Source organism: Mobula birostris, chromosome 2 (assembly GCF_030028105.1).
Source record: "Mobula birostris isolate sMobBir1 chromosome 2, sMobBir1.hap1, whole genome shotgun sequence".
NCBI classification, from domain to species: domain Eukaryota; kingdom Metazoa; phylum Chordata; class Chondrichthyes; order Myliobatiformes; family Myliobatidae; genus Mobula; species Mobula birostris.
Window position 1 is genome coordinate 46,310,047 of NC_092371.1, and position 26,119 is coordinate 46,336,165.

Genomic DNA, 26,119 nt, shown 5'->3' on the forward strand with positions numbered 1-26,119 from the left:
TAGCTATCGATAGCAATGTTACAAGAAGTTGTTTTTCAAAATTGATTTATATAAAGCACCAAGGCTGCAGAGGAAATTAGAAAATGGACATCTCCAGCTACATGGTCGGCCTTTACAACATAAAAATGTTATTTCTCCAAGCACAAGCTCTTCCTCTTTTAAGTCAAGGGTACTGCAGTGCACTCAGGAAGGTAATTGGAAATCTGTACACAGAAATTCAAGGTCGTTAGGTTGATTTTGAAAAGAAGCAGTCAGCCAAAATAGCAAGACTCATTTTCTTTTAGTGGGGAGATTAAATTAACAAAACTCTGGTGTTTGTTTTAAAAACCTTTGCTTCATAATTCTTATTTCATTGTCAAATATCTACATCAGCAATGCTGATGTTTAACATTCTATGTATTAGTGTTCAGTACAACCTGGATCAGTGGAAGGAGAATGTATTTTGTAAGATGAATCTAATATTAAACATAAAGTTTAGGAGCACTTAATTGAGCCTGTTATCTTCTCAATTCAGTTTTACAACATTTAAGTATTCTGAATAATTAGTGAATATGCATATTAGAATTTGAGTATTCAGTGCTGGAAGGAATAAAATGATAAAGCATTTCAAAGGAGATTCAAAAAATATATACTGTACTCAACCAATTTTAGTTAAAGGATCCTGGTTATAGCAAGAATTCTGTCCTTCTCTGAAAGTTGGGAAGGATGTCCCCTAGTCAGAATGAAGGAACACTGTAATTCCATTAAATTAGACGTTTCAGACAACATGCTAGGCTTAACCCCCATTGTTATCCCATGATATGTCCGGCTCCATCAGCAGACCCATTGACAATGTGATATACTGTAAGTCAGTGGCACAGGAAATGCTTAACATAACAAAGTCACAATGTAGCAGTCCAAGTCTGAACAAAGAAATCTACTGATAATGATTGACTGCTTCGTTCAGTATTACATATTGAACGCTTACTGGAAACATCATCAATGATAGCAATGGCATGGGGGTACTCTTGCAGGACATTTCAATGTGTATCACTCAGTAGTTTAGTAATATTGTCACTGTTTGAGTACTTAGTAGCTGTCAGACAAGTTGTAACACAGGATGATAGATCCAAGACAAAGGATGAAGCCTGCCCAACTTCATCTTCTGAATCTGTCTGTTGTTTATATACCTCTCTTTATACCTCTGTAATGTCTTGTGATGTCTCATTATCACACTGAGGAGAATTTCCACCATATTCTGGATCACTATCATCAAACTAAACAGGATAGACTCTGAACTTTTACTGGAACTCAGCTAGTTTCTTTGAAGTATCTTTGGCCATCAGAATTGAATTGATTATGCTTGAGGGGCTATCCAAGAGAACATGTATCACAATCCCAAGTAGCAGACGCAGCAAGTAGTACATGATGTCACAACAACAATATTGCCCTCAATGTCAGTAAGTCCAAGGAATTGATTGTGGACCTCCTGAAGGAGAAGTTGATGAAATACACACCAGTCCTCATCAAGGGGTCAGAAATGGAACGAATGAGGAGTTTCAAGTTCCTGGGTGTCAACATCTTTAATATCTTGTCTTGGGCCCAACATATTGATGCAGTTATGGAAAAGGCATGACAGCGGCTATATTTCATTAGTTTGTGGAGATTTGGTCTGTCACTAAAGACTCCAGCAAATTTCTACAGTGAACATTGGAGAGCACTCTAACTAGTTGCATCACCGTCTGATATGGAAGGGCCACGCACAGCATTGGTAGAAACTGCAGAAAAGTTGCAGCCTCAGTCAGCTCCACCATGAGTACTAGATTCCCCAGCATCGAGGACATCCTCAAGAAGTGATGCCTCAAAGAGGCAGCATCCATTATTGAGGATCCTCTTCACCCAAGACATGCTCTCTTCATATTACTACCATCAAAGAAGAGGTATAGGAGCCTGAAGACACACACTCAATGTTTTAGGAACAGTTTCTCTCCCTCACCATCAGATTTCTGAATTGACAATATTTTTCCCCTTTTTTTGCACTACTCATTTAGTTTTATATATTTCTTATAGTAATGATAGTATTTTTATGCATTGCATTGTACTTCTACCACAAAACAATAAATTTCACAACATATGTTAGTGATATTAAACCTGATTCTGATTCTGATTCTGATTTTGAAGCTAAGCAATTCGACATTCAAGAGATCGAATTAATCTTGGCTCTTCTGTCACAAGAGTTCATGAAATAGCGACCTTCAATTGAACATCTAACTAAAGCTTCATTCTCATTTATGGTACCGCTTAGAGCAAGTGTAAAAGAGAAGGCTGGTTGTGCTTTTAATCTTTATTGTCAAAGTGTCACTTGTATGATTCACGTTGATTGCAGCGTGAGGTCCACCATCATAGTAATCATATTAGTAAATTTGATTCACTTCTATTTTCAGAAAAGGGCATTTGTCTATCCAGTGCACACTGTTATGAATCTTAGCATGATACAAGCTGCAACACTTAAGTTGGGCAATTCAATACTGCTAGATTGATATGTGGAGACCTTTGCTTCAGATCTTTGAGGATACACCATCTTCTGACTTCCTGAAGAGCCATTAGGGTGGACAGTAATTGCTCTCCTCAATAACAGCATCTACATCCTGTGGCTAATGTAGCAAAGAGTCCTTTTTGTAACCCCATTGAAAAAGGAAGCAATTCAAATGAAACAGCAGATAATTACAGTGGCCAGAAATCTCTCAATATGCTTCACACTTACCATATTACTTTGAAGTGCATTGATTATTGTTGGATAGATAAAGTGCTAAAAACAACCAATTAATATTCTGGCTTGCTGAGATAGGGAATATAGAATAAACAAACCTGGGGTTTAAAGTAATGGAACTGGCATCATTTCTCACTGCTTTTGTCAATCTTTGTTTTGTCCTGCCAGTTGTTTTATTGTTACTGATTTGAGAAATGGTAGAAAATAGTGACCATGCCCAGAGTTTATTGCCAATGTAGGAGTGGAGTAACTTGTACCGCTTATTAGCCAGTTGCATCAGAGGGAACTGCTAGCTAGCTGCAGTGTGCTAGTCTGTTCATGCCTCTGCATGGCCATGTGGAAATTGAGAATGAGCTGGAGAATTTTGTATCTGCTCTTGCTGGGACAGGCAGCAAGTGCAAGACCAGAATGTAATAACCTTCAACTTTACACCAGCCAAGTCCAGGATGTGCTGTGCAATTCAATTGATTGGAAGCAAATGTGAATGTGATTTTATATTTTTAAAATTTTAATGTTTTAATTAATTTCTATCTTTTAAGTGTATTTTATAACTTTTTTTATTATTTAAAGGTATTTTAAGGATCTCTTTTAGGCAGTTTTCTCTATATTTAAATGTCACTTGAGGCCATGTTGCAACCTGTATATCACTCCATGAAACAGTCACATCAGTGAGGACGACGGTTGGTTGAATCATGGTGAGAGTCAGGGAGTGAACACTGGGAGTGTCATGTAGAGTAAGTGGAGGTTCTGGAGTAGTGCTGGCAGTGAACAAAATCCATCCCGTTATACTTCTTTTGAATAGAGTGAGATAAGCAACAATAACTATGTGGCTGAAAGCAGGTCTGTTGCAAATGGTCTGTAGGATTGTCATTCCCTTATATTGCTCGGAGTTCTGAAGGAAAAAAAGCAATTGAAATTACAAGGTATGCTGGTGAGATTATAATAATGAAAAATAGGTGAGTGATCAGACGATAATATATATAAGTTCAGAGACATTACACATGCGTGGAATACTTGAAAATCAGGGAAAGAAGCAGTTCAACACTAAAGTTTTCAGAGTCTGAAGGACTGCAAAGGAGAGAGGAATTTAAGTAGAATGAGAAATCTAAGGATAGAAATGAATTGTAATTGGGATGAATTGGGAGGGAGGAGTGGAACTTAAAAAAATACATAAATAAGATTGACACTAGGAAAAGTAGTAACATTATACCCACTGTCTCTACCCCAGTCCTGACATTACACATTTTCAGGGGACTTTTTTGACCAAAATCTGCAGAAAATTATTGGAATATTAATGGAATGATATTTAGTTATCATTATTTTTTAGTTATAATTAATTTATGTTGATTCAATAATGATTCAAATGAATGGAAAGAGGGATGATCATGTACAAGGTCAGCCAAGATCTGAATAGTTCAGGTGTTGCATTGTGTGCTCTTCAACACCTTATTCAAATACACCGTTTACCATTTAGTCACTATCTAATAATGAAACCTTGTCATGATGTATAATCTTCTGAAAGTAACATAATTGGAGGCAGTAAATAGGTTAATTTAAATGGTACTTTATTGCTTTAGAATTGACTTATTGAGGTTTAGAGATAAAATTTTGTTTCTAGTAGTGATCTCTGGTTTATGGGTACTGGAGAGAAAACAATGCTTCATTGCTTGTACAAATGAATAAAGCCTGAAAACCTGGAGATTTGATCAATCTAAATTCAGCTGACCATTGCGCATTTGAATATAAGGTGTATTTATTTTACAACACACTCTCTGAGGATAATTTGACTTAGTATATCGGCTTTCCAGGATGTATAATGCACCAGTTGGTAGGATAAATTGTTGGCATATGTGTATGTGATACTGGTGATAAAATGAGAATGGAGAAAATAAGAAAAATAAGATAGAATGATTAAGTCTTAGCAAGCTATTGGTTTTAGAAATCTGAAGTTTATTGGTGGAAGTGAAGGCAGATGTCAATATGTAATATTTAGATGTTTGAGATCTCAGGAATGAATGAGTCAGAGTTGATGTAATTAGTTTTGATTTCAGCACAGTGTGAATATAGGATGAGAAAGTAGGTGGAGGATTATGCATTTAGAGCCAAGATGAAATGCCAGAGAAATGTTCAGTGCCACATTGACCACAGTGATATCAATCAACAGAGACAGGCAGAAAGGTTACGGCAAAGAGAGGAAGCTTGCAGAAAAAAGAAAGACTGTCCATCAAATGACAAATTTCTCTTTGTATCCTGTCAGGATTACAAGAGAACATTACTGAACTTAATGAATGTTCAGGTTTTATAGGGGAATAATGAAGGGAAAATAATTGTATGGCATGGAGTCAGAAGCCAAGCATCTTGGATGCAACTGTGGTGATGAACAAACTGTGGAACTTCTGTTTTTGTCCAGAGCAGATAGATATTGAGACCAGGTGAATTGTTGGATTAAAATTCAGGGTGAGGCTATCAAAGGTGAGACGCAGTACTTGCAGGTCAGACTGATTTAGAACAGAAATCTCTGGGGAATTGAATGAAGCCAGGGTTTTTCATTCTGTAATGAAAGACACACAGGAGACAACAGCATGGGTCAGCCAGTCGGTAGGTTATTGAAGATTCTCAACTTCTCAGGATGTACAATTTTAAGGGAGGAGCATCAGCAAAAGATTTGATCGGAATGGTTAATGAGTGGACCAGGTCATTGATGTGAAGAAGAACGAGAGTTAGATTTAACAGAGCCTCTGAGAGCTCCTGAGTTAGCAAGGAAGAAAAGACCCATCAAGTATAACACAAGCAACACACACAAAATGCTGGTGGAACGGAGCAGGCCAGACAGTATCCAAGGGAGGAAGCACAGTTGACATTTCGGGCCGAGACCCTTCGTCAGGACGACGCAGTCCTAAGTCCTGACGAAGGGTCTCGGCACGAAACATCAACTGTGCTTCTTCCTATGGATACTGTCTGGCCTGCTACATTCCACCAACATTTTGTGTGTGTTGCTTGGACTTCCAGTATCTGTAGATTTCCTCATGGTGAAGTATAGCACAACTAGTGATTTAAAAAGAAAGTACACTGTCGTGAATTGGAGCTTAACTCAGAGTCCATATATAGTTGTAGCATTCATAAAATGTATGCTACCACATCTCATTGTTAAGGTTTGGAGTTGTCCTAGGTTTAGACAGGAGAGTCATCAAAATGAAGTAGATTGCTCTGAGGATTTTGCCTATGTAGATGTACAGTTGAAAAAGAGACACACATAGACTGCTTCATTGACCATCATGATCCATTTACTTGGCAATTAATCCCAAAACAGAATATAATGAAAGCAAATATCAGCATTTGTAAGTTCAGAAAAGACTAATATGAGGGAAGTAATGCTTAGAAGAGGGTCTACAATACATATGGAAAGAATGCACACATTTTCAAATAGAAAAAGTGAATAGGAGGCAAAGTTGAAAGATAGCTCAGGACAAGAAATATCAGGATCAAAGAGCAGAGGAATAGTCAAATCTGTTAGAAAGAAGATTTGGTTACAGATTGAAATAAAGATTGAAACTTTTAATGTGATAATACAAATATTTCAATACTATATGAGCAATATTGCTAAAATGTTGCCCATGGCTATTAAAAGTGATCAAAGTGAGATCTTCAAATGTCTGTTTTGTCAAACTAAATGCATAATTTTAAGATTCAGCTCATTTCCATGCCAGCACAGTGGTGTCTGCATTCTTCATATATAAATGATCACTGTTTCATTAATTCACTTATGCCATAGAAAAGAATAGTCTTCCTATGTAACAACAGTGACTTGTGGTCAATTTATTGTATCACTTCAGTGTCATGTCTAATCTTTTTCGATTATTTCCAGTAGCCATTTCTATTTGATTAGTAGAAAGTGGATAAAATTTAGCTGCACTAGAGATGGTACTATATTTGTGATTCTCATTTTAGAGTACTGTAATGAACCATATACAGGGTTAATCCAAAAATATCTATTAGAGATGAAAGCTCCTATAAATTCGTTGTCATGTTACATTGAGAACACCTGATTAGAGGTGAATTTATAACAATCCCTCCTGAGAATATTTCACAAGTCATGTTTAATTATTTTTGGGATGTTAAGGCATCCTTTGTCCATTTCATTCATCTTTGCTAATGGAACTGTTTGAGCAATAAATGGAAGCACCTTTTCTTAACTGACTGGGAGGCTTCTTTCATGCTCCTCACATACTTGAGTGAAAATGTGAAGATAAAATGTACTGAGGTCTGAGAAACGTATTCAGCATTCTTTGCACTAGGAACATAGATGAAGGCTATTTCCGTGAATTGATGGCCTGTTATGAATGTATTTAAGAAAAATAAGGGATGCTTCTAGTAGGTTCTCAGGGGAAAGAGATAAGATACAACTGTCTTCCTGAAAGGTCAAATGCATTTCAGTAAAGGATATTAGATCATTTCCTTGATAACTATTTTAAAATTGACAATTTACCGCTTGAAATTAACCATCTCTAACACGTGTTTGGTTGCCTTTCTTGCTGGCTGCCTATCACGTCACATCACCTTATCTGTTTTTTTTTGCCTTTTCTAGTGGAATTTGATGACTGTGCTGGAAACCAAGAGATTCAGTATGAAAGTAGTAACCCTGATTTCGAAGTGGAGAAAGATGGCACCTTGAATGCAGCTCGATCAATGCAGGTCCCCACAAAGCAAGTAAAGTTCATTGTGACTGCACGCAACACTAGGACTCAAGAGAAGTGGGAAGCGGTGATCAAACTACTTGTGAAAGCAGGGGGAGGCTCAATTCACAATGTAAAAAAGGTAATCATTTTATCCATTTAGAAGACTTTTCAAAAAACCTGATAAAATATTTGAAAATGAGAGAATGTAAAGTGGTTTTGATAGAGTGTGCTGAATAACATCTTAAGTAATATCCGAGACTTTTAAAACGAAATTTGCTGCCAGCTGGGATTCTGCTGCTGGTGTATACTAATTGTATCCCCCAATTACATTGAAGCCTGTATTGAATGATCAGATTTTGAACCAGTGTGGTGAAGGTGCCTGCTTGCTGGTGTTACATGGGGATCAGCAGGAGCTTGGCCCATTGTGATGAAGAATGACAGTATGTTCATTCAAGATGGAGTGTGGCTTGGCAATAAAGGGAACTTGTATAATTAAAGTTCCCATTGAAGTACTAGCCCTGCTCTTTCTACAGTCAGAGGTTGAGGGCTAATAAAATGATATGACTAAATTGTTTCATTTGCAACATTGTTTGCCAGTTAGACGGCAATCATGTTGTGCTTCTGAAGAGGGAATGAAGGTTAAGGTGGTGACAATTAAATTAGCCTGTTTATCTTGGATTCTGTTAGCTGCATTCCACCCAGTGGAATGGAGCATGTTCTAATGCCCTTTTGGCTGATGCCTTGCAGGCACAGGAAAGACTTTAAAGAGTCAAAATGTGAATTGTTTACCATTGATTATTGAGCCTCTGACAGCTCTTATTATCATAGTGTTTGCTAGGCCTGGTCAGTTAAGCTTCTGGTGGTTGGTGAATACTTCTCCAATTGTAGGTTGTTACCAGGCACTTTGATGATGCATACATATTATCACAAGTCTCAGCGCTAGTTTCCAAATTTAATAATTGATTCAAAATAATATCCATTAATGAATTTACCTTTCCCTCTGTGCTCTAAAAGGGAATGCTAAGCAAAAAATTCTTGAAAGTTTAACTCTTTGGATTCCATTGTTGTAATTCAACTAAATATTGTGTACATTTTGAAATTATTTTATTAAGTCAAGGACTTTCAGAAATTATGCCATATATGGGCTGGGCTAAGTATGTTGGATCATTTTGGAATATTGACCCTAGGTCGACTTCCAATATCCAGTCAATATCAATGGTTCAATGTTTCAATTTAGTATCAGAGAACGTATACAGTATACAATCCAAAATCCTTACACTTTGCAGACATCCGGGAAACAATGAAACAATCCAAAGACTGAATGACAGAAAAAAGTTGGAACCCCAAAGCACCCCTCCCCCTCCCATACACAAGTAGCAGCAAAAGCATTAATACTCCCTCCCTTCCCCCCACCCCCCACCGCCCCTTTGTGCAAGCAATAGGAAAGCCACCAGAGACCATGATCTGGAGTCCATCACAAATTGCTGTCCATCCCCAACACCTCAACATCTCAGATAGGCTCTCTCTCTCACTAGCTGGAGAGAGCGAGGGATATCACTCCTGCCACAGGGATATTTAGGCTCTAGCTACCAGTGTATAGCAGCTTGGGATGGTTTTGATACTAGGTTTCCAGTTTCTGTCCATTGGCATCACCCTATTTCTCCAGCTGTCTTTTGTTCCATTTACTTACTGCTTGTGTATGTGTGGGCAGGGCTCTAACTTTTTCTGTCATTCACTCTTTGGGGATTTTTTTTCTCTATTTCCTGGATGTCTGCACAGAGTAAGGATTTCAGATTGTATACTGAGTACATTCTCTGATATTAGATTGAACCACTGAAGCACCGATATTTTGTTCCAGTTATTTACAGATCCCACACAGTTAATCGAAGCTGAGCGATAGCATGAGTTTTCATTGCACCACATGCATTCTTCATTTGAAAACATGAAGCGATTGAGAACTACGTAGGTTGTGTGTCTTCCAAAGGTATATTCTGTTTGTTGTGACTGTGATCGAAGTCACTGGAGAGATACTGAAGTTGGTTTCATATAAGTCTTCATTCATCACAACAAGCAGGCATCATTCTGGAGACACTCTCGTTAGAGGCTCGCATACCCAAAGAGACATCACATTTTGATACCCTTAAGATCAAAGGCTGATTCAATACAATTTCAATAGTTACAATGTTATTTTTTCTTTCAATATTTTGGGTTGTCAATGCTTCTTTGAATTACATATCTACAGTGACAGACTCCGCGTACTGTTTAAACATCTTTGTCACAAATTAAAACATACAAATAGTCCAAAAGCTTCTGGGGACAGAAATCCCAGACACCCAAAATTAATATTGTCAGGGCTATCTCTGAGTACACAAATATCATAATTACACAAAACTATTGATAGTCTGAGTTTGATATGTTAAGTGACACCATCTGTCTGTTCTGTCAGTTTGAACTCAGTCACAATGGTGCAAATAACTTAGCCCATGTTGCCTGGTTTGATGCAGGCCAGTTAACACAATCCCATCGTTTCAACATTTGGCTCTTGCATATGCAATTTCTTAGTCTGTGGAGCTTTTAATTTCAATTGGCTGTTTGCAATTTACAAAAAAAACTGAAGGTTAATCGCGAGCTTCCTGAATTATTAACATTTACGCTAAGAACTGAAGCCTGGTTCTTGTCTGAATTAACATCTGCAATATTCACATAAATCTGTCCCAGGAAGGCCAAACTTTAAAGAGTTTCTGATTAAGTGGGCAGGGAAAATGCCCTTCACTTCAGATCCCTTCCCAGTTACTAACCTATGTGTGTCTACATCTACACTACCTAACATCCCTAATTGGTGATCTACGGCACTAAAGAGACGGCACTAAAGTGTTCCAGAAATCTGATCACATACTTTATACTTTATTGTTGCCAAACAATTGATCCTAGAACGTAAATCATCACAGCAATATTTGATTCTGCACTTCGCGCTCCCTGGAGTACAAATCGACAGTAAATATTTTAAAAATTTAAATTATAAATCATAAATAGAAAATAGAAAAGGGAAAGTAAGGTAGTGCAAAAAAACCGAGAGCCAGGTCCAGATATTTGGAGGGTATGGCCCAGATCCGGGTCAGGATCATTGCCTTCACCCCTTTAATCTGAAATAGTTAAAACTATCAGTAGAGGCTGTCAGTAGTTACTCTGTGGGCAGGTCACAGTAAGGTAACTTTGATTCAGGTTCACAGGCAACAGTTCATATTCCATGCCATGAAAGAAGATTATCAAAATGATTTTAAAAAAACATTCTTTTAGAACCATATAAAGGAGCGTTTAGGATGATTATTATTCAAATAGCAAAAAAGAAGTCTTCCTGGATTGTCCTTTCAATCGCTGGCCCTACCACTGAAAGGGGCCACCTTATTTCATTCCATTTCCCATTCAGCTGGGGTGGCAGCCTTCCACTGCTGTGTGTGATTTCCTCTCTTTCTAGGTCTGCCTTGCCATCAAGGTTATGGAAACTGATGTCTCTGCCTTTGCATCTATTTTCCCCAATATCTTTTCTGATCTATACAACTAATCATCTTCCTCCAAGAACCAGCCTTCATTACAAAGTATAGTTACTGTAATGCCCCGTTCATATTTTTACTATTATGCTGTATGTATTTCATTTAGCAGTTCTGTAAGAGCAGCCTGTTCTGTTTTCAGCTTGATTGGGTTATTGTTGAAGATAAGAGATGAGGAGAAATATGTGCCATCCAATTAGGATGGTCAAATTAAGGGGAGGTTTCCCTGGTGAGAGACACTAAAGTTGGGCTTGGGCCTTTTGTTCGAGAGGAGATGAAGAGAGAAGATGCAGGAGAGAAGTGGTCATAGGATTTGGCCCAGAGCAGGACCGTGTATCAAGGAAGCCTGGGGTTTCATTACTATTGTACATTAAACTTTATTCAGAGATTGATGACATCCTTTCTCTACGCGCCCCCCCCCCACCCCCATCTTCTGCATTTGTGTATCCATTCTCTTTCATCTGTGTGTCTACTCCCATTACATGTGGTCAGAGTTGACACGGGAGGCTGGTGTTCATCACTTAGATCTCTGTAATGACACTGTTATTGGGCGGACTTGAGCCCTTCTTCTGACTGTGTCAGCAATAAGAAAACAAGTCATACAGTTTAACCTGAGTCCAGTGTTTCCACTGGCTGTCTCACCAGGTCTGTACACAAACACAGATGTCATTTGTCAGAAGCACCAGCTGTGGTTCTATCCAGCTGGGAGTGACCCCTGCCGTTTCAGTCAGCTCCCTTACCATGAAGCACACATAAAAATTGCTGGTGAATGCAGCAGGCCCGGCAGCATCTATAGGAAGAGGTACAGTCGACGTTTCGGGCTGAGACCCTTCGTCAGGACTAACTGAAAGAAAAGATAGTAAGAGATTTGAAAGTGGGAGGGGGTGGGGAAATCCGAAATGATAGGAGAAGACAGAAGGGGGAGGGATGGAGCCAAGAGCTGGACAGTTGATTGGCAAAAAGGATATGAGAGGATCATGGGACGGGAGCCCTAGGGAGAAATAAAGGGGGAGGGGGGAAGCCCAGAGGATGGGCAAGGTGTATAGTGAGATGGACAGAGGGAGAAAAAGGAGAAAACCGGTATATGTGCACCCCTCTGTCATCCCGAATGATCAGTATCCACCTTTCACACCTGGTGGCCCTGTTTTGCCAAGCTACGCAATGCAAAAGTGGCTTATAGTTCGTCCCTTACACAAACACTCATGCATACATGAACTACACTTAAATATCTACCAGCTCTCTGCCATATTCTTTGATACCTTATTGACCTGAGGAAATCTGAGCATGGGTACCACCTTAGACATCTTAAGTCACTGGCCACCAGTGGGTCAGACACGTATGCCAGATGAGCCCCCAAATGTTGTGACTATGATCAAGGTCACTGGAGAGACACTGAAGCTGGTGATACAAAAGACTTTATTACTTATCACAAGCAAGTACCATTCAGGAGACATTCTCAGTAGAGGCTCCCAAACCCTAAGGTACATCACATTTTTATACCCCTAAGATGAATAGTACAAGAGCTAGAACAATACAATTTCAATAGCTACAATGAATTGTTTTCCTTCAATTTTTTGGGTTGGCAATGCATTCTTTGAATTATATAGCTATAGTGACAGATCCCTCTGAATATTTAAACAGCTTTGACGCGAAGTAATTCTGACAAGAAGTCTAAAAGCTTCTGGGAGCAGAAATCCCAGACACCCAAAATTAATATTTTCAGGGCTGTTTCTGAGTATACAAATATCATAAGTACACAAAACCTATTGATTGTCTATACCTGTAACCATGTGACCATCCATCTGGTCTGCCAGCTTGAATTCAGTCACAATAGTGCAAATAATTTAGCGTAGGTTGCCTGGTTTGATGCAAGCCAATTAACACAACCCCATTTATTTAAAAGTTTGGCTCTTGCATTTGCAATCTCTCAGTCTGTGGAGCAGTCTGTGCTTTTACCTTCAATTTACAGCTTGCAACGTAGAAAAAAACTGATGGCTAATTGCAAGTTTCCTGAGCTTACTAACATTTACACTAAGAACTGAAGCCTGGTTCTTGTTTGAATTAATATCTGCTGTACTCACATAACTCCAGAATACTCCCTTACACAGCTTATCAATATTTATCTATTTGTTATGAATTTTGTTTGTGAAATTATTATTCCAATTAAAATGTCATCTAGTTCCATGGAAATTGCAAGAATCTAACTCCAGAAGCAGAAGGATCTCTTCATTCTAGTCAAACTGGAGCCATTCATCCATGTTGAAGATACTTGAATGATTGCAGAATTTTCACAAGGTCTGTGCTGACAGAAGCATATGTCAACTTTTGACGGAATTGCCAGAAGGATTTGGTTATTAAAAACATATCTGCCTTCAGGGCAACTATCTCTGAGAAGGAACTCAGGGCTAGACTATGATGTCTTAGCATTCTTAATCTCTCCCGTACATCCACTGTAAGAACCAATAGACGGACGTGCATGTCGATCGGCTGTTTACTTAACCATATAACCATATAACAATTACTAGTCCCACCGACCTGCACTCGGTCCATAACCCTCCATTCTCTTCCTGTCCATATATCTATCCAATTTAACTTTAAACGATAACATCGAACCTGCCTCAACCACTTCTGCTGGAAGCTTGTTCCACACAGCCATAACTCGCTGAGTAAAGAAGTTCCCCCTCATGTTACCCCTAAACTTTTGCCCTTTAACTCTCAACTCATGTCCTCTTGTTTGAATCTCCCCCACTCTCAATGGAAAAAGCCTATCCACGTCAACTCTATCAACCCCCTCATAATTTTAAACACCTCTATCAAGTCCCCTCGCAACCTACTATACTCCAAAGAATAAAGACCTAACGTGTTAAACCTTTCTCTGTAACTTAGGAGATGAAACCCAGGCAACATTTTAGTAAACCTCCTCTGTACTCTCTCAATTTTATTGACATTCTTCCTATAATTCGGTGACCAGAACTGTACACGATACTCCAAGTTTGGCCTTACCAAAGCCTTATACAATTTCAACATTACATCCCAACTCCTATACTCAATGCTCTGATTTATAAAGCCCAGCATACCAAAAGCTTTCTTCACCACCCTACCACATGAGATTCCACCTTCAGGGAACTGTGCACCATTATTCCTAGATCCCTCTGTTCTGCCGCATTCTTCAATGCCCTACCATTTACCATGTATGTCCTATTTTGATTAGTCCTACCAAAGTGTAGCACCTCACTTTTTTCAGCATTAAACTCCATCTGCCATCTTTCAGCCCACTCTTCTAACTGGCCTAAGTCTCTCTGCAAGTTTTGAAAACCTACTTCATTATCCACAACGCCACCTATCTTAGTATCATCTGCATACTTACTAATCCAGTCTACCACCCCATCATCCAGATCATTAATATATATGACAAACAACATTGGACCCAGTACAGATCCCTGAGGCACACCGCTACACACCATTCTCCAATCTGACACACGGTTATCCACCACTACTCTCTGGCGTCTCCCATCCAGCCACTGCTGAATCCATTTTACTACTTCGATATTAATGCCTGACGATTGAACCTTCCTAACCAACCTTCCGATTGGAACCTTGTCAAAGGCCTTACTGAAGTCCACATAGACGACATCCACTGCTTTACCCTCGTCAACTTTCCTAGTAACCTCATCAAAAAACACAATAAGATTTGTCAAACATGACCTTCCACGCACAAATCCATGTTGACTGTTCCTAATCAGATCCTGTCTATCCAGATAATTATATATACCATCTCTAAGAATACTTTCCATCAATTTACCCACCACTGACGTCAAACTCACAAGCCGATAATTGCTAGGTTTACTCTTAGAACCCTTCTTAAACAATGGAACCACATGAGCAATACGCCAATCCTCCGGCACCATCCCTGTTTCTAATGACATTTCAAATATTTCTGTCAGAGCCCCTGCTATTTCCACACTAACTTCCCTGAAGGTCCTAGGGAATACCTTGTCTGGACCCGGAGACTTATCCACTTTTATATTCCTTAAAAGCGCCAGTACTTCCTCTTCTTTAATCGTCATACTTTCCATAACTGCCCTACTTGTTTCTTTTACCTTACCCAATTCAATATCCTTTTCCTTAGTGATTACCAAAGAAAAGAAATTGTTTAAAATCTCCCCCATCTCATTTGGCTCCGCACATAGCTCTGATTCTCTAAGGGGCCAATTTTATCCCTCACTATCCCTTTGCTATTTATAATATAACCATTTATATTACTTCTGTTAAAGGAACCGCTTCAAAACAAAAGCATAAGTGTCTTGCTTTGGAAAAGTTGAAATTCATATTTTAGTCAAATAAAAGGCTAAAAATTGTTTAGAATGATTCGAACTACCTTTGCGGTTATTCATTTTCTGTTCCTCTTCATTGTTTATTTATTGAATAGTTTTACAATGTCAAAAGGCTCCACTCTTAAAAGGGCAAATATAGGAATAGTCTTGAAAATTGAAGAACAAGATATGCTGGAAATCTGAAATATAAAAAAAAACAGAAAATATTGATAGGATACAGCAGGTCAAGCAGCACCTGTTGAAAGACTTGATTGAATAGTTCAGGTCAGAGACCTTTAATCAGGACTGGAAAAGTTAGGAAACGTGTTCGAGGAAAGGGTTACATTGATCTGAGAGTAGTTTAAAAGACAGTGCAATATCGTGGATGGAAGGGCCTGTAATGTGCTGTTATATTCCATGAAATTCAGAAGACTTCTATGCTCCTTTCATTTTGTAGAGAAAGTAATAGGGGAATGAATAGAAAAAAGAAATTATCTCTAATAGAGTGATCTAGAGTTGCCATGGTGACAAGCTACTGATAGATTCATCTAGTTGATAGATTATTACTCAATATTATTTACAACACTGGAGGTTGTCCAGACTGTTACATCAATGGTGCCACTCAGAACAAACACTTAAGTCCCAACATCCTAGCCCATTGTTTCTCTTTTGCATGTGCAGCAAATAGTTTCTCCTGCCACCCACTACACCAGGGTAGCTAAATAACCTACCCACCAAATAAATAAGAGAAATTAAATTGAGGGAAACAAAGGAATGTAAAAACTATGAAATGTAGAGCTTCAAGAAATGCTCTGTAAATCAAGCCATATCAGGGGAGAGAGAAAAACTGACTCAGTGTTACAGATCGATGACCCAGTGTAGAATTGACCAGTTTTGATATAAATGGAGGCAGGCAGCATCTAGAACGGAATGAACCATTGAGATATCAGATCACGTCCCGTCATCAGAACCAGCCCAGATGAAGAATCTTGATTCAAAAACTGTTCCATTTCCCTCTCCAGATGATGCCTATCCTACTAACTTCCTCTTTCGTTTTGTGTATTGCACCAGGCTCCAGCATCTGCAGTCTTTCATGTCTTCAAAGTGTGTTACCTTATGTTAAACTTGATACCGAGTCTTAAAAAATACAGATAGATATCTTAAAAAGATAGAAAGTGAGGTACTGTTCCTTAAGATTATCTTGGCCTTTGTAATAACATTGAAGGAGGCCACAGATGTTGATTTTTCTTTATGCACTTGCAATTCTAGTTGATCTGGAGACATGTTTTCTGTTTTTCCAACGTAGTCAGGTAAAAATAGAGTAGATTAATGCAGTACAATTAAACAGAGCTTCATTAAAGGCTGACAGCACTACTGATGTATAATTTATGATTATTAACCAATGAGCAGTAGTGCTGAATAAAGTAATTACTGGACGTGACGGTGGCACTTCTGGATACGAAACCAAATTCTGTTATCACATTTTCCAAAGGATCACAATTGGGTGGGAATAGGCTGGAGAATAAGATCCTGACAATGACTTGTAAATAAATTGTGTTCTTCCTTGTTCAGTTTACTGGGTCACATAATTAATCTGGTGTTCTGACCACAATATGAGTAAATAATATATTTACAAAATATACAGAATCTATGAATTTTGGAAAAGGCTGTGCTTTTTACTGCAGATTTATTGTCAAAATCCAATGTCATGATTACGGACATGTAAATGTTCCGATAGTCAAGCTGATTTTATGGGATAATCTCACATACATGTGCTGGTTAAATTGGACAGGAGCTAATAAATTGAATTAAGCTATTGGACTGGAATATTTTGATTGGTTTACATATGTGAATTTCCATTGAGTTAAGCTGATGATCAGGGCCACTTTAACAATTGATTCCTGAAAGTCAAAGCTGAAGAGTTTTCTATTTTATTTTATGAACAGAGTCAGAAGAAAAATGTCCTTCCTGAATCTTCACAACAGCTGGATAATACACTGTTTCCATGGCGCCAACCACAGATCTCCAATGGGCTAAGACGACAAAAGAGGGACTGGGTCATTCCTCCAATAAACGTGCCAGAAAATTCTCGAGGTCCTTTTCCTGTCCAGCTGGTTCGAGTAAGTAATGTCAAAGTATTAGTGTTTCCATTATGCACCTTGCAACAATACACGTTCCTTTGTCATTGGAAAGTGGCAATTTCTAAGCATAATGCTGTCAAGTCAAATTTTAGAAAAATAATTGCAACCAAATGGAATTAAGGATTCCTTCTCATTTTGTATTTTGTCTGACGTGCCCTACCTGCATAAATTAGAAGTGTCATCTGTTCAGCCTGATAATATTTTCTGGCAAATAATTCACGAGTCTTTCTAGTTACCTGAAATATAAATCCAGTTAATCCATTCAGCATTATTTCGTCTTCGCTGCATCTAACCAGCCAATATTAATTATAAGCTTCAAAAAGGGAAATCAATATTAAATACTTGAGCTTGCTTATGACTTTTTGCTGTTTAGATATATACCTATGTTAGTTTAATCCGAGAAGGATCGCTGGCCAACAGTTATGATCTATTTGTACCTTTCAAATGGAAAAGAATAGACAGAATTGACAGGCTTTTCCACAGAATTAACTTGGATTCTTTAATTCAAGTAATGAAGTGAAGTTGCAGGAAATGAAAAAAAAGGGTTTGATGTTTTCATTTTGCTTTCAGTCAAAATGACCTTCTTTAAGAGACTCAATATCTGATAGAGCAGCGGTCCCCAACCACCGGGCCATGGACTGGTACCGGGCCGCAAAGCATGTGCTACCTGGCCGCGAGGAACCGATATGATTTGGTGATATGAGTCAGCTGCACCTTTCCTCATTCCCTGTCACGTGCACTGTTGAGCCATTGCGCACGCGAGGTCATTACTTGCGCATCATCCATGTTAGCGCTTGAAGGAGATAACTCCTCGAGCTTGCAAATGACGGTGGGCTGAAAAATATGTTTGACATAACATCCCTGCCGACATTCTGGATCAAAGTCAAGGCTGAATATCCTGAGATAGCCATGAAAGCACTGAAAAAGTTGCTTCCATTTCCAACATATCTTTGTAATGAATGCAACAAAAACTAAATTGCAGAATAGACTGGACATAAGGAAGCCCCTTCGAGTATCGCTGTCTCCCATCACCCCTTGATAGGACCGTCTTGTTGCAGGGAAGCAAGCCCAGGGCTCCCACTGATTCAGCGATATTAGTGTGTTGCAATGATTTGATATGTTCATAGGGGGAAAATATGTGTTGTGTGTTTGATATCCAAACATTACTTAAAAAGTTATGATACTATTGACTTATAAGTGACTTATATAACCACATAACAATTACAGCACAGAAACAGGCCATCTCTGCCCTTCTAGTCCATGCCGAATGCTACTCTCACTTAGTCCCACTGACCTGCACTCAGCCCACAACCCTCCATTCCTTTCCTGTCCATATACCTATCCAATTTTTCTTTAAATGATAATATTGAACCTGCCTCTACCACTTCTACTGGAAGTTCGTTCAACAATTACTTCAAGCTCCCCTGTCCTCCCCTGATAATTGACTTATCACTACATTCATGCGAGGAAAATATGCGCTGTGTGTTAATATTAAATTCGTTAGATAAACCCTTTTAGAAATGAAGTCGAGTGTATTAGCCACTTATCACCTATATTCCGGTCGTGATTAACCCCGCCCCCCTCCGAACAGAATCGCCAAAAGCGATTTGTAGAAAAAAATCGGCACGCATACGCATGCGCACACAGGTGCCCGCGCAAGGCTTCATGGTCATTGTAGTCATTCTCGGGGTAAACACAACGTATTTGACCGCTACTCTTGTCCGTTGGCGACCCTACCCGCCCCGGGTCGGCCGATCCGCAGTGCAAAAAAGGTTGGGGACCCCTGTTATAGACAGCACTTTCAGCTTAATACAGCAAGATCTCATTTTCCAAGTTATCCTGGAATGGAGCCATGTTAAGGCTTGGTTTGTGCTCACGAGAGGCAGCATTGTCTTGGTTCCCTACCTGTTCAGAAGCATGTAATATATATTATCAGCTTTACCTAGTCTGAATACTCACCAGAATAATTAACACACAATAGCACAGGGTGGAAGGGATTAAAAATAAGAGACCTCATGCACACAATATTTGAGACATATTTTGGTTTTGCTGCTTTCTGGGCACTGGAACTACTTCAGCAGTCCTACTAAATGTAGGCAGTTTTTTTTACATTATTGAGAGAAATTATTGTATCACAAGTTTACGCCCTCAATGCTGGGAAAGAGGCCAGTTGAAAGTGGTAATACTGGGCAATTTACTTGTCTTTGAGCCCAATCTCATTGGTTGCGGACATCAATTCCAAAGGGTCTCACTGACGTTTGGCTACTCAAATTGACATACAGTAAGTCCTGGGCTTGTATGCCTTCTGAATGTGTCAATCTTGATGGAATTCATAATGCTGGGGAAATCAGCAGTCAGATGGGATGCCAGATCTGGAATTCCACTGAGTTCAGCATACATTCTAGGCCAAATTTTTTATTTGTAATTATTTTGGAATTAGGGCATGCAGGAGCCAAGACATTTCTGCTCCACTCTGCCCACACCATTCCATGTACTCTAACTTTATTAATTAACCCGCAGAATAGTTAATTCTTTTTGTTCTAATTTATAGATTTCTACATAGTTTGAGCTTTGCTGCCCACAGTATTTGGTTTACTTGACATCCCATGTGGGACATTACACTTGGGAATTGTGTACCTGTTGCTTAACTTAAACCATCACTTGAAAATACTCAGCCATCTTGTTTGGAGCTGCCTCTAATGTCCCTGCATTTTGTTGCACTTTTACCTATTGCTTGAAAGCCAGTCCTCTTGTTGTCATTACTACTTCTACAGCTGCTATGTGCTGCAGAGCATCTGAGACCAGCTTTGACATTTATTTATGCATACAAAGTAGTTTTTGTCATACATTATGAACACGTGGAAAATTGTTTTTCATGTAAGCTGCAACATGCACTGTACCCTTTCAGTCCTCTGAATTTTCTAGAGTTGTTGTACTGCAAAAATGTCCAGATATAGGTCGTGAACTGCCCACAACAAATTGACTGTTTATCTTTAACCTTGCACTGGATCACGTATTTTCTTTGTAAAATTTGGCAGCAGTTTTATTGAAGTGCAGATGCAGCATTTAACAATATTATTCAGGTGGTTATGGTTTGAAATCTATAGAAAAAGAAAAAAGTCAATGATTTCCAGAAATAGAACTCCAAGTGCATAGCAGATCGATTGACTCTTCAAAGAGATGACGGGTTAACCTTTTGGGTGTGATTTTATTCCCTCTGAGCTGGCAATCACTTCAGAGGAGGACCTTTCAGTGGACAGAAAAGTAGGGGTGTTTGACCTGTTGAACACTTAGCAGTACTTGTCTCCTCTTTGGATTGTGGAAGGATAAATAAAATATCAGTAAAATAAAGGAATGATGAAGATAAGTAGTGAAAAAAATGAACAGGTGAGGAAAAGGCAGAAAGAAAAGAAACGGAAAACACAAGAAACTTGAGCAGTGATGAAGATGAAGAATTTGACAAAATGCTTAAAATATATAGTGTTATTTTTGGTTAATATTTTATTTGTGCAAACAAGTTTTCACCCTGGCTTCTCTAGCCCCATTTCCTGTCATATGCTGGGGTCATTTTCAGTGCCACCTGCTTGATTACACCCAAAAGACCATCATGTTGGTAACCCTAGCCCGTGGCGATAATTTGATTCTTTCAGCATCACTTCTAACTTTGAATCTAGAATAATGTATACAATCACAGGCACAGTATCCTTTTACTGTTTAGGTGCACCAATCAGAGAAAGAGGAAAAAAATAAGCTAATTTTTCTTCACTGCCCACTTTTTTCATCCCCTTCGAACCAAAATCTGAAGAGTTTCCCCTGCAACAAAGAAGGCAGTAAATATATTTTTCATGTATTTGTCTTTGGGCATTCACTGGAAAATTTCTATGGAAGATGGAAATTGAAAATTTGTTGGGATTATTGTGTAGTACATCCTGATTACCTAAAGTTGCTGATATCAATCAGAAGATTAAATAGACGGAGTAATTTCTTTATTGACTTGTGAAAGTACTTTATTCAGCCTCGTTCACAGTATAAGTGAAGCGTGGTCTCATGGGAAACTCTTTGCTCAGTGAACTGTATAGCATTTTCTCATTTAATTCCACTACTCTCGAGAATCCTGCAATAAACCTCTGTCATCTGTTCCCTAGCTGAGGAGTTCAAAAGGGAATTTGATTGACTCCTGATTGAGTAAGGTTTGTAGGGTTATAGATTATGTTATGACAACTGTAACCCTCAGGCTCGCCCGCTCACGTTCATCTAAGGGAATCAGCTTTCGGCCCCGCTAAACTCGGTATTCACGTTTGTGTGGATGCTGTGTAATGCAGGCCCATTCACTCAATTACAAACCCACAACGCAAAATATCAGACAGTACACCATATGCAATTAAATGATAGATTTTATAAATCTTAATCTGAATATAGGGTTAGTATGAAAATAAACAAAACAAAAAAAGGGCCCAAATTAAAGTCACAGTATCAGTTGGAGCTCACTCAGTAGGCATTCCTCCACCATCGATCTCCGCCAAACGTCGCCGACTCTCAGACCCTCGGAACTCAGTATACGTCGTCCAGTGGTGTACCAGCGCTCTCCACACGTGTCCTTCCTCTTCTTCTCTCCTCAACGAAAACCCGCGAAAACTCTGGCTCCCAGACACACAAGAAAGAATAACATTTCTACCATTGGATAGCCACTGAATTCCAAACTCCCATTATCTCTGGTCATAACCCAAACATTGCTGTTTACAGAGAAACCATTACCTCAGCAGTTAACATTACAGAGAAACCATTACTTTAGCCTCAGCAGTTAACATTACAGAGAAGCGATTACACAAAGATTTTTGAAATGTTCTGAAACTGTGGCTGTATAAAATAGCACACTACATATACTCATTCAGTGTTGTCCAAAATGCATTTCCTAAAGTCTTGGCAATCCAGTACTGCCATGTAAGATAACTTCTCATGGTACGAAGTGACTTTGCTTTATGTAATGGTATCAGAGTCAAATGGGTATTCTAACCCAATGAATTCTTTGGAAGGTCATCTTCCTAAAGGGCAATTGATGGGAATGCATCGAGCAAATGTTACCAGTGACGTCAGCTAAAAGGCTATAAAACATCATGCAGATCCCAAGAGAAGTTTGGCGTTATTTAATCAATCATGGGTTTTTTAGATATGTTTTTCACATAATGTTTGATAATGGGATAATTATCATGGCTGCAATATCCCAGCTGTTATTAATAAACAGTGCAGGAGATCAAAATAAGTAAATATTGATGTGATAAAACTGATGTTTGTTTTACAAGTCATCACTGTCTTCAGGTGATAACATGAGTAATTGTCACCATCAGTAATATTATTATACTCTGCAGAAGTCTATTATTGGAAAAATGGTTTTAGTTTGCTTTTATATTGCCTGTTTCAGGCTATGAAATTAATTAAAATACATGATTTGATGCTCAGACTACACTGAATTCCAAAATCAATAAAGTGAATCCCCAAACTGCTAACATACTTGAGTTCTCTGATAGCAAATAGCCACATAATTAATCTCCTGTAGAAATTAAATTCTGTATAGATTATTTACATTTCTTGCATCAAATATCAAACTGGCTTGGTAAAAATGGGAGCCATTAGGGTTGTTGCAAAGGGAGAGTAAGTGATTTTCACACTTACCCTTATCAGAGCAGCACCACTGACTAAGCTCAAGGGAAGAGCTGAATATGAGGAGCATGTCTAAAATTAATTGATGTAATGGATCATGTTAATCCAAGATCAGGAAGAGTTGTAATACACGAGGTAAGATAATTCTAGTTGAACTATTTAAGATACATTTAGATGCACCTTTTAATTTTTGTTCAAGGTTTATACTGTCCCCAAACTGATTTCTTCATCTAAAGCAATAAATTAACTCCAGTATAAAACATTTAGCATTTGTAGCTTTGAGGATTGACTTCTTTGCTGTTTGAACTAGTGGAATTTATTATAAGACATAATTATTTTTATGGATGTTCATGAGTTGTACTTCTAATCTGGTATTTATCTCTGAATATATGAGTACAACAGTTATGAGGCTTCATTGTAAGTGCATTTTTAAGATGAGCTCGTAAAATAAATTGACGCTTGCCTTTTGAGTTGTTACATACTTGCATTATATTGGAAACCAAAGGTCTAGCCTCATATCCTATGCCTTAATTCAATTCTCATTATACAACCAGTTGCAAGTAATTTTACCTTGGAATTCCAAGTTCATACAGTAAGCAAACTGCCTTATCCAATTGGAAAGACTGACTTCATACAGCAATGGGTTTTCTGATGTGTTGTGAGAAGCCTTTGAAACTATTGTGATCTTTCTCAGAAATTTTCAAAAATATTTTCTGAAATGAGGATTGAGCTTTCTACTGCTACTCTAGATTTTGAGATCAGCAGCAAAGCGAGAGAGCTCAGAGTGATGTTGAAGCAGGTTAGCCGCAGGGACTTGGTAATTCTTGTAGTCCACCTGTCTTTGGAAGTCAATCTCTATCCTTGGAGATCATAGAAGTATTCTCCTTGTTTTTTGTCTTGCTACCTTTAAGAATCTATGCACATGTGCTTCAAGTTCTTTTTGTTCTGATAAATCTCTTAGCATCATCCAAACTACCATGTTACATCTCTCCAAATACACTTCTCTCATTTCCCTGAACTAAATTCCATTGCCATTTTTTTACCCAAGTGAACAGACCCACTGCAATTGAAATTTTCTCTCCTTACTGTCAACTATATGATCAACTTCATGTGCAATGTGCAGGATACCTTATAGAATACTTTCCCTCAGTCTCCAAAGTGACCTTGTGGTGCTCATTGCTTGTCAGTATTTCCCAACGCGGTGAGTACTGAATGCGAAGTGCTGAATTGAAGTTTTCCTCTCTATTCCCATTGTCTTCAAATTGACTTCGATATCACAGTATTAAAATAGTGCCATGTGATAAAGGACATTTAGTGTCGACTCTGAAATTCAGCTTTTTGCCCATGTTTAGACTAATGTTGTTATGAGGTGTGGAGGTGTTCTTGGTGGAACTGAAACTGAATATCAGTGAGCGGGTTATCAGTGTCGAAGTGTCATTTGATGGAACTCTTGACAAAACCTTGCAACACTTTGCTGATAATTGGGATAGACTGATGGACTGATAATGGATTTGTTTCCATTTAGTGCACAGGATATATCTGGGCAATTGTCAGTTCAATGTTGGTGTTGCAGCTATACCAGAAAAGCCTGACAAGAAGTGATACACACAGGTAGCCAAGCTGTTGACTCGCTGCTGCAGCAACTTGTGTTCAGTTCTGACATCCAGTGCTGCACGTGTGGAGTTTGTACACTCTGCCGGTGACCGTATGCATTACCACTGGCTACTCCTCACATGTGGAGTTTGTACACTCTGCCTGTGACCGTATGCATTACCACTGGCTACTCCTGGTTTCCTCCCACATCCCAAAGATGTGCACATTAATAGGTTGATTGACCATGGTAAAATACCCTTAGTGTATAGGTGAGTTGAAAATCTGGGATTTGGGGAGAATAAAGTGCAATTAATGGAGGATTAATGTAGGTGGGAGCTTGATTATTGATGCAGGTTCCCAGAAGGCTAAAGACCCTCTTCTGTAGCTCTTTAATTCTAGAAAAAAAAATGACTCAGGCAAAAGGGGTTGAGGAGAGTCATTGTATCCACCACTCATCCAAACCCAGTGCAGACTGTGTCATATCTCCAATCCTCTCAATCAATTTCTGTGCACTAATGTACCTAATGTCAAAGAAGCTTCCTATAGGAGGCAATTAATATACAGGATGAATGGGAATCTGTTGAACTTTAGTAGCCTCCACTACAGAACCTCAGAATAAAGACACCAGTTATTATTTGGCACATTGGATGCCAAGCTCCAAGCCTAGTAGAGTCCTACCTCATCGTGCCACAGAGCTGGTTTGCAACTGGCCTCAGGGACTGTGTGTGTTAAGTTTTCACAGTCTCCCTGTGAATGCATAAGTTTCTATATTCCATAAACATACAGGTTGGTAGGTTAGTTGGCTGCTGTACGTTATCCCTGAAGTTTAGGTCGGTGGTAGAATCTGGGGTGCACTTCATGAGAATAAGGTGAGATAAAGCAGTAGATCTATCACAGGAATAGTGCAAATGGTTGTTGATTGTTGTTGAAGACTCAGTGAGCCAAAGGACCTATTTCCATGCTGTATCTCTCTATGAACTTTCAGTTTGTTCACTGAAGTGTACACGAGGAAGGGTTTTAAATGAAACATCTGCAATACAAGGACCATCTTCTAGCCTGTCCCAGCTGCATGATGTGACAGCCAAAATAAGATAAGACTAAAACACCCTGAAAATATAGACTAATTTTCATATAAGATATAGGAGCTTAATTATGCCATTTGGTCCATGGATTCTGTTCTACCATTTCATCAGGGCTGATCCATTTTTCCTCTCAGCCCCAATCTCCAGTCTCCGCCCCACCCGTGTCTCTTCGTGCCCTGACAAATCAAGAATCTATCAACCTCTGCCTTAAGTATACGTAAAGACTTGGCCTCCACAGCTGCCTGTGGTAACAAATTCCACAGATTCACTATTCTCTGGCTAAAGAGATTCCTCCTCTTCTCCATTCTAAAATATCTTAGGAGCTCCAACCCAGTGAAGGCACACACCAGTGATGAAGT

General features: G+C 38.8%; 1 protein-coding gene across 1 annotated transcript in view; it reads left to right on the forward strand.

Moving 5' to 3' along the window:
* The window catches only part of LOC140186220 (cadherin-4-like), a 753,218-nt gene that overhangs the window by 469,260 nt on the left and 257,839 nt on the right, over positions 1–26,119 (forward strand). Inside the window, exons 3-4 of the mRNA XM_072240216.1 lie at positions 7,335–7,564; positions 17,233–17,406. Coding sequence (XP_072096317.1) covers positions 7,335–7,564; positions 17,233–17,406 — 404 coding nt within the window. The remainder of the gene's footprint in view (positions 1–7,334; positions 7,565–17,232; positions 17,407–26,119) is intronic.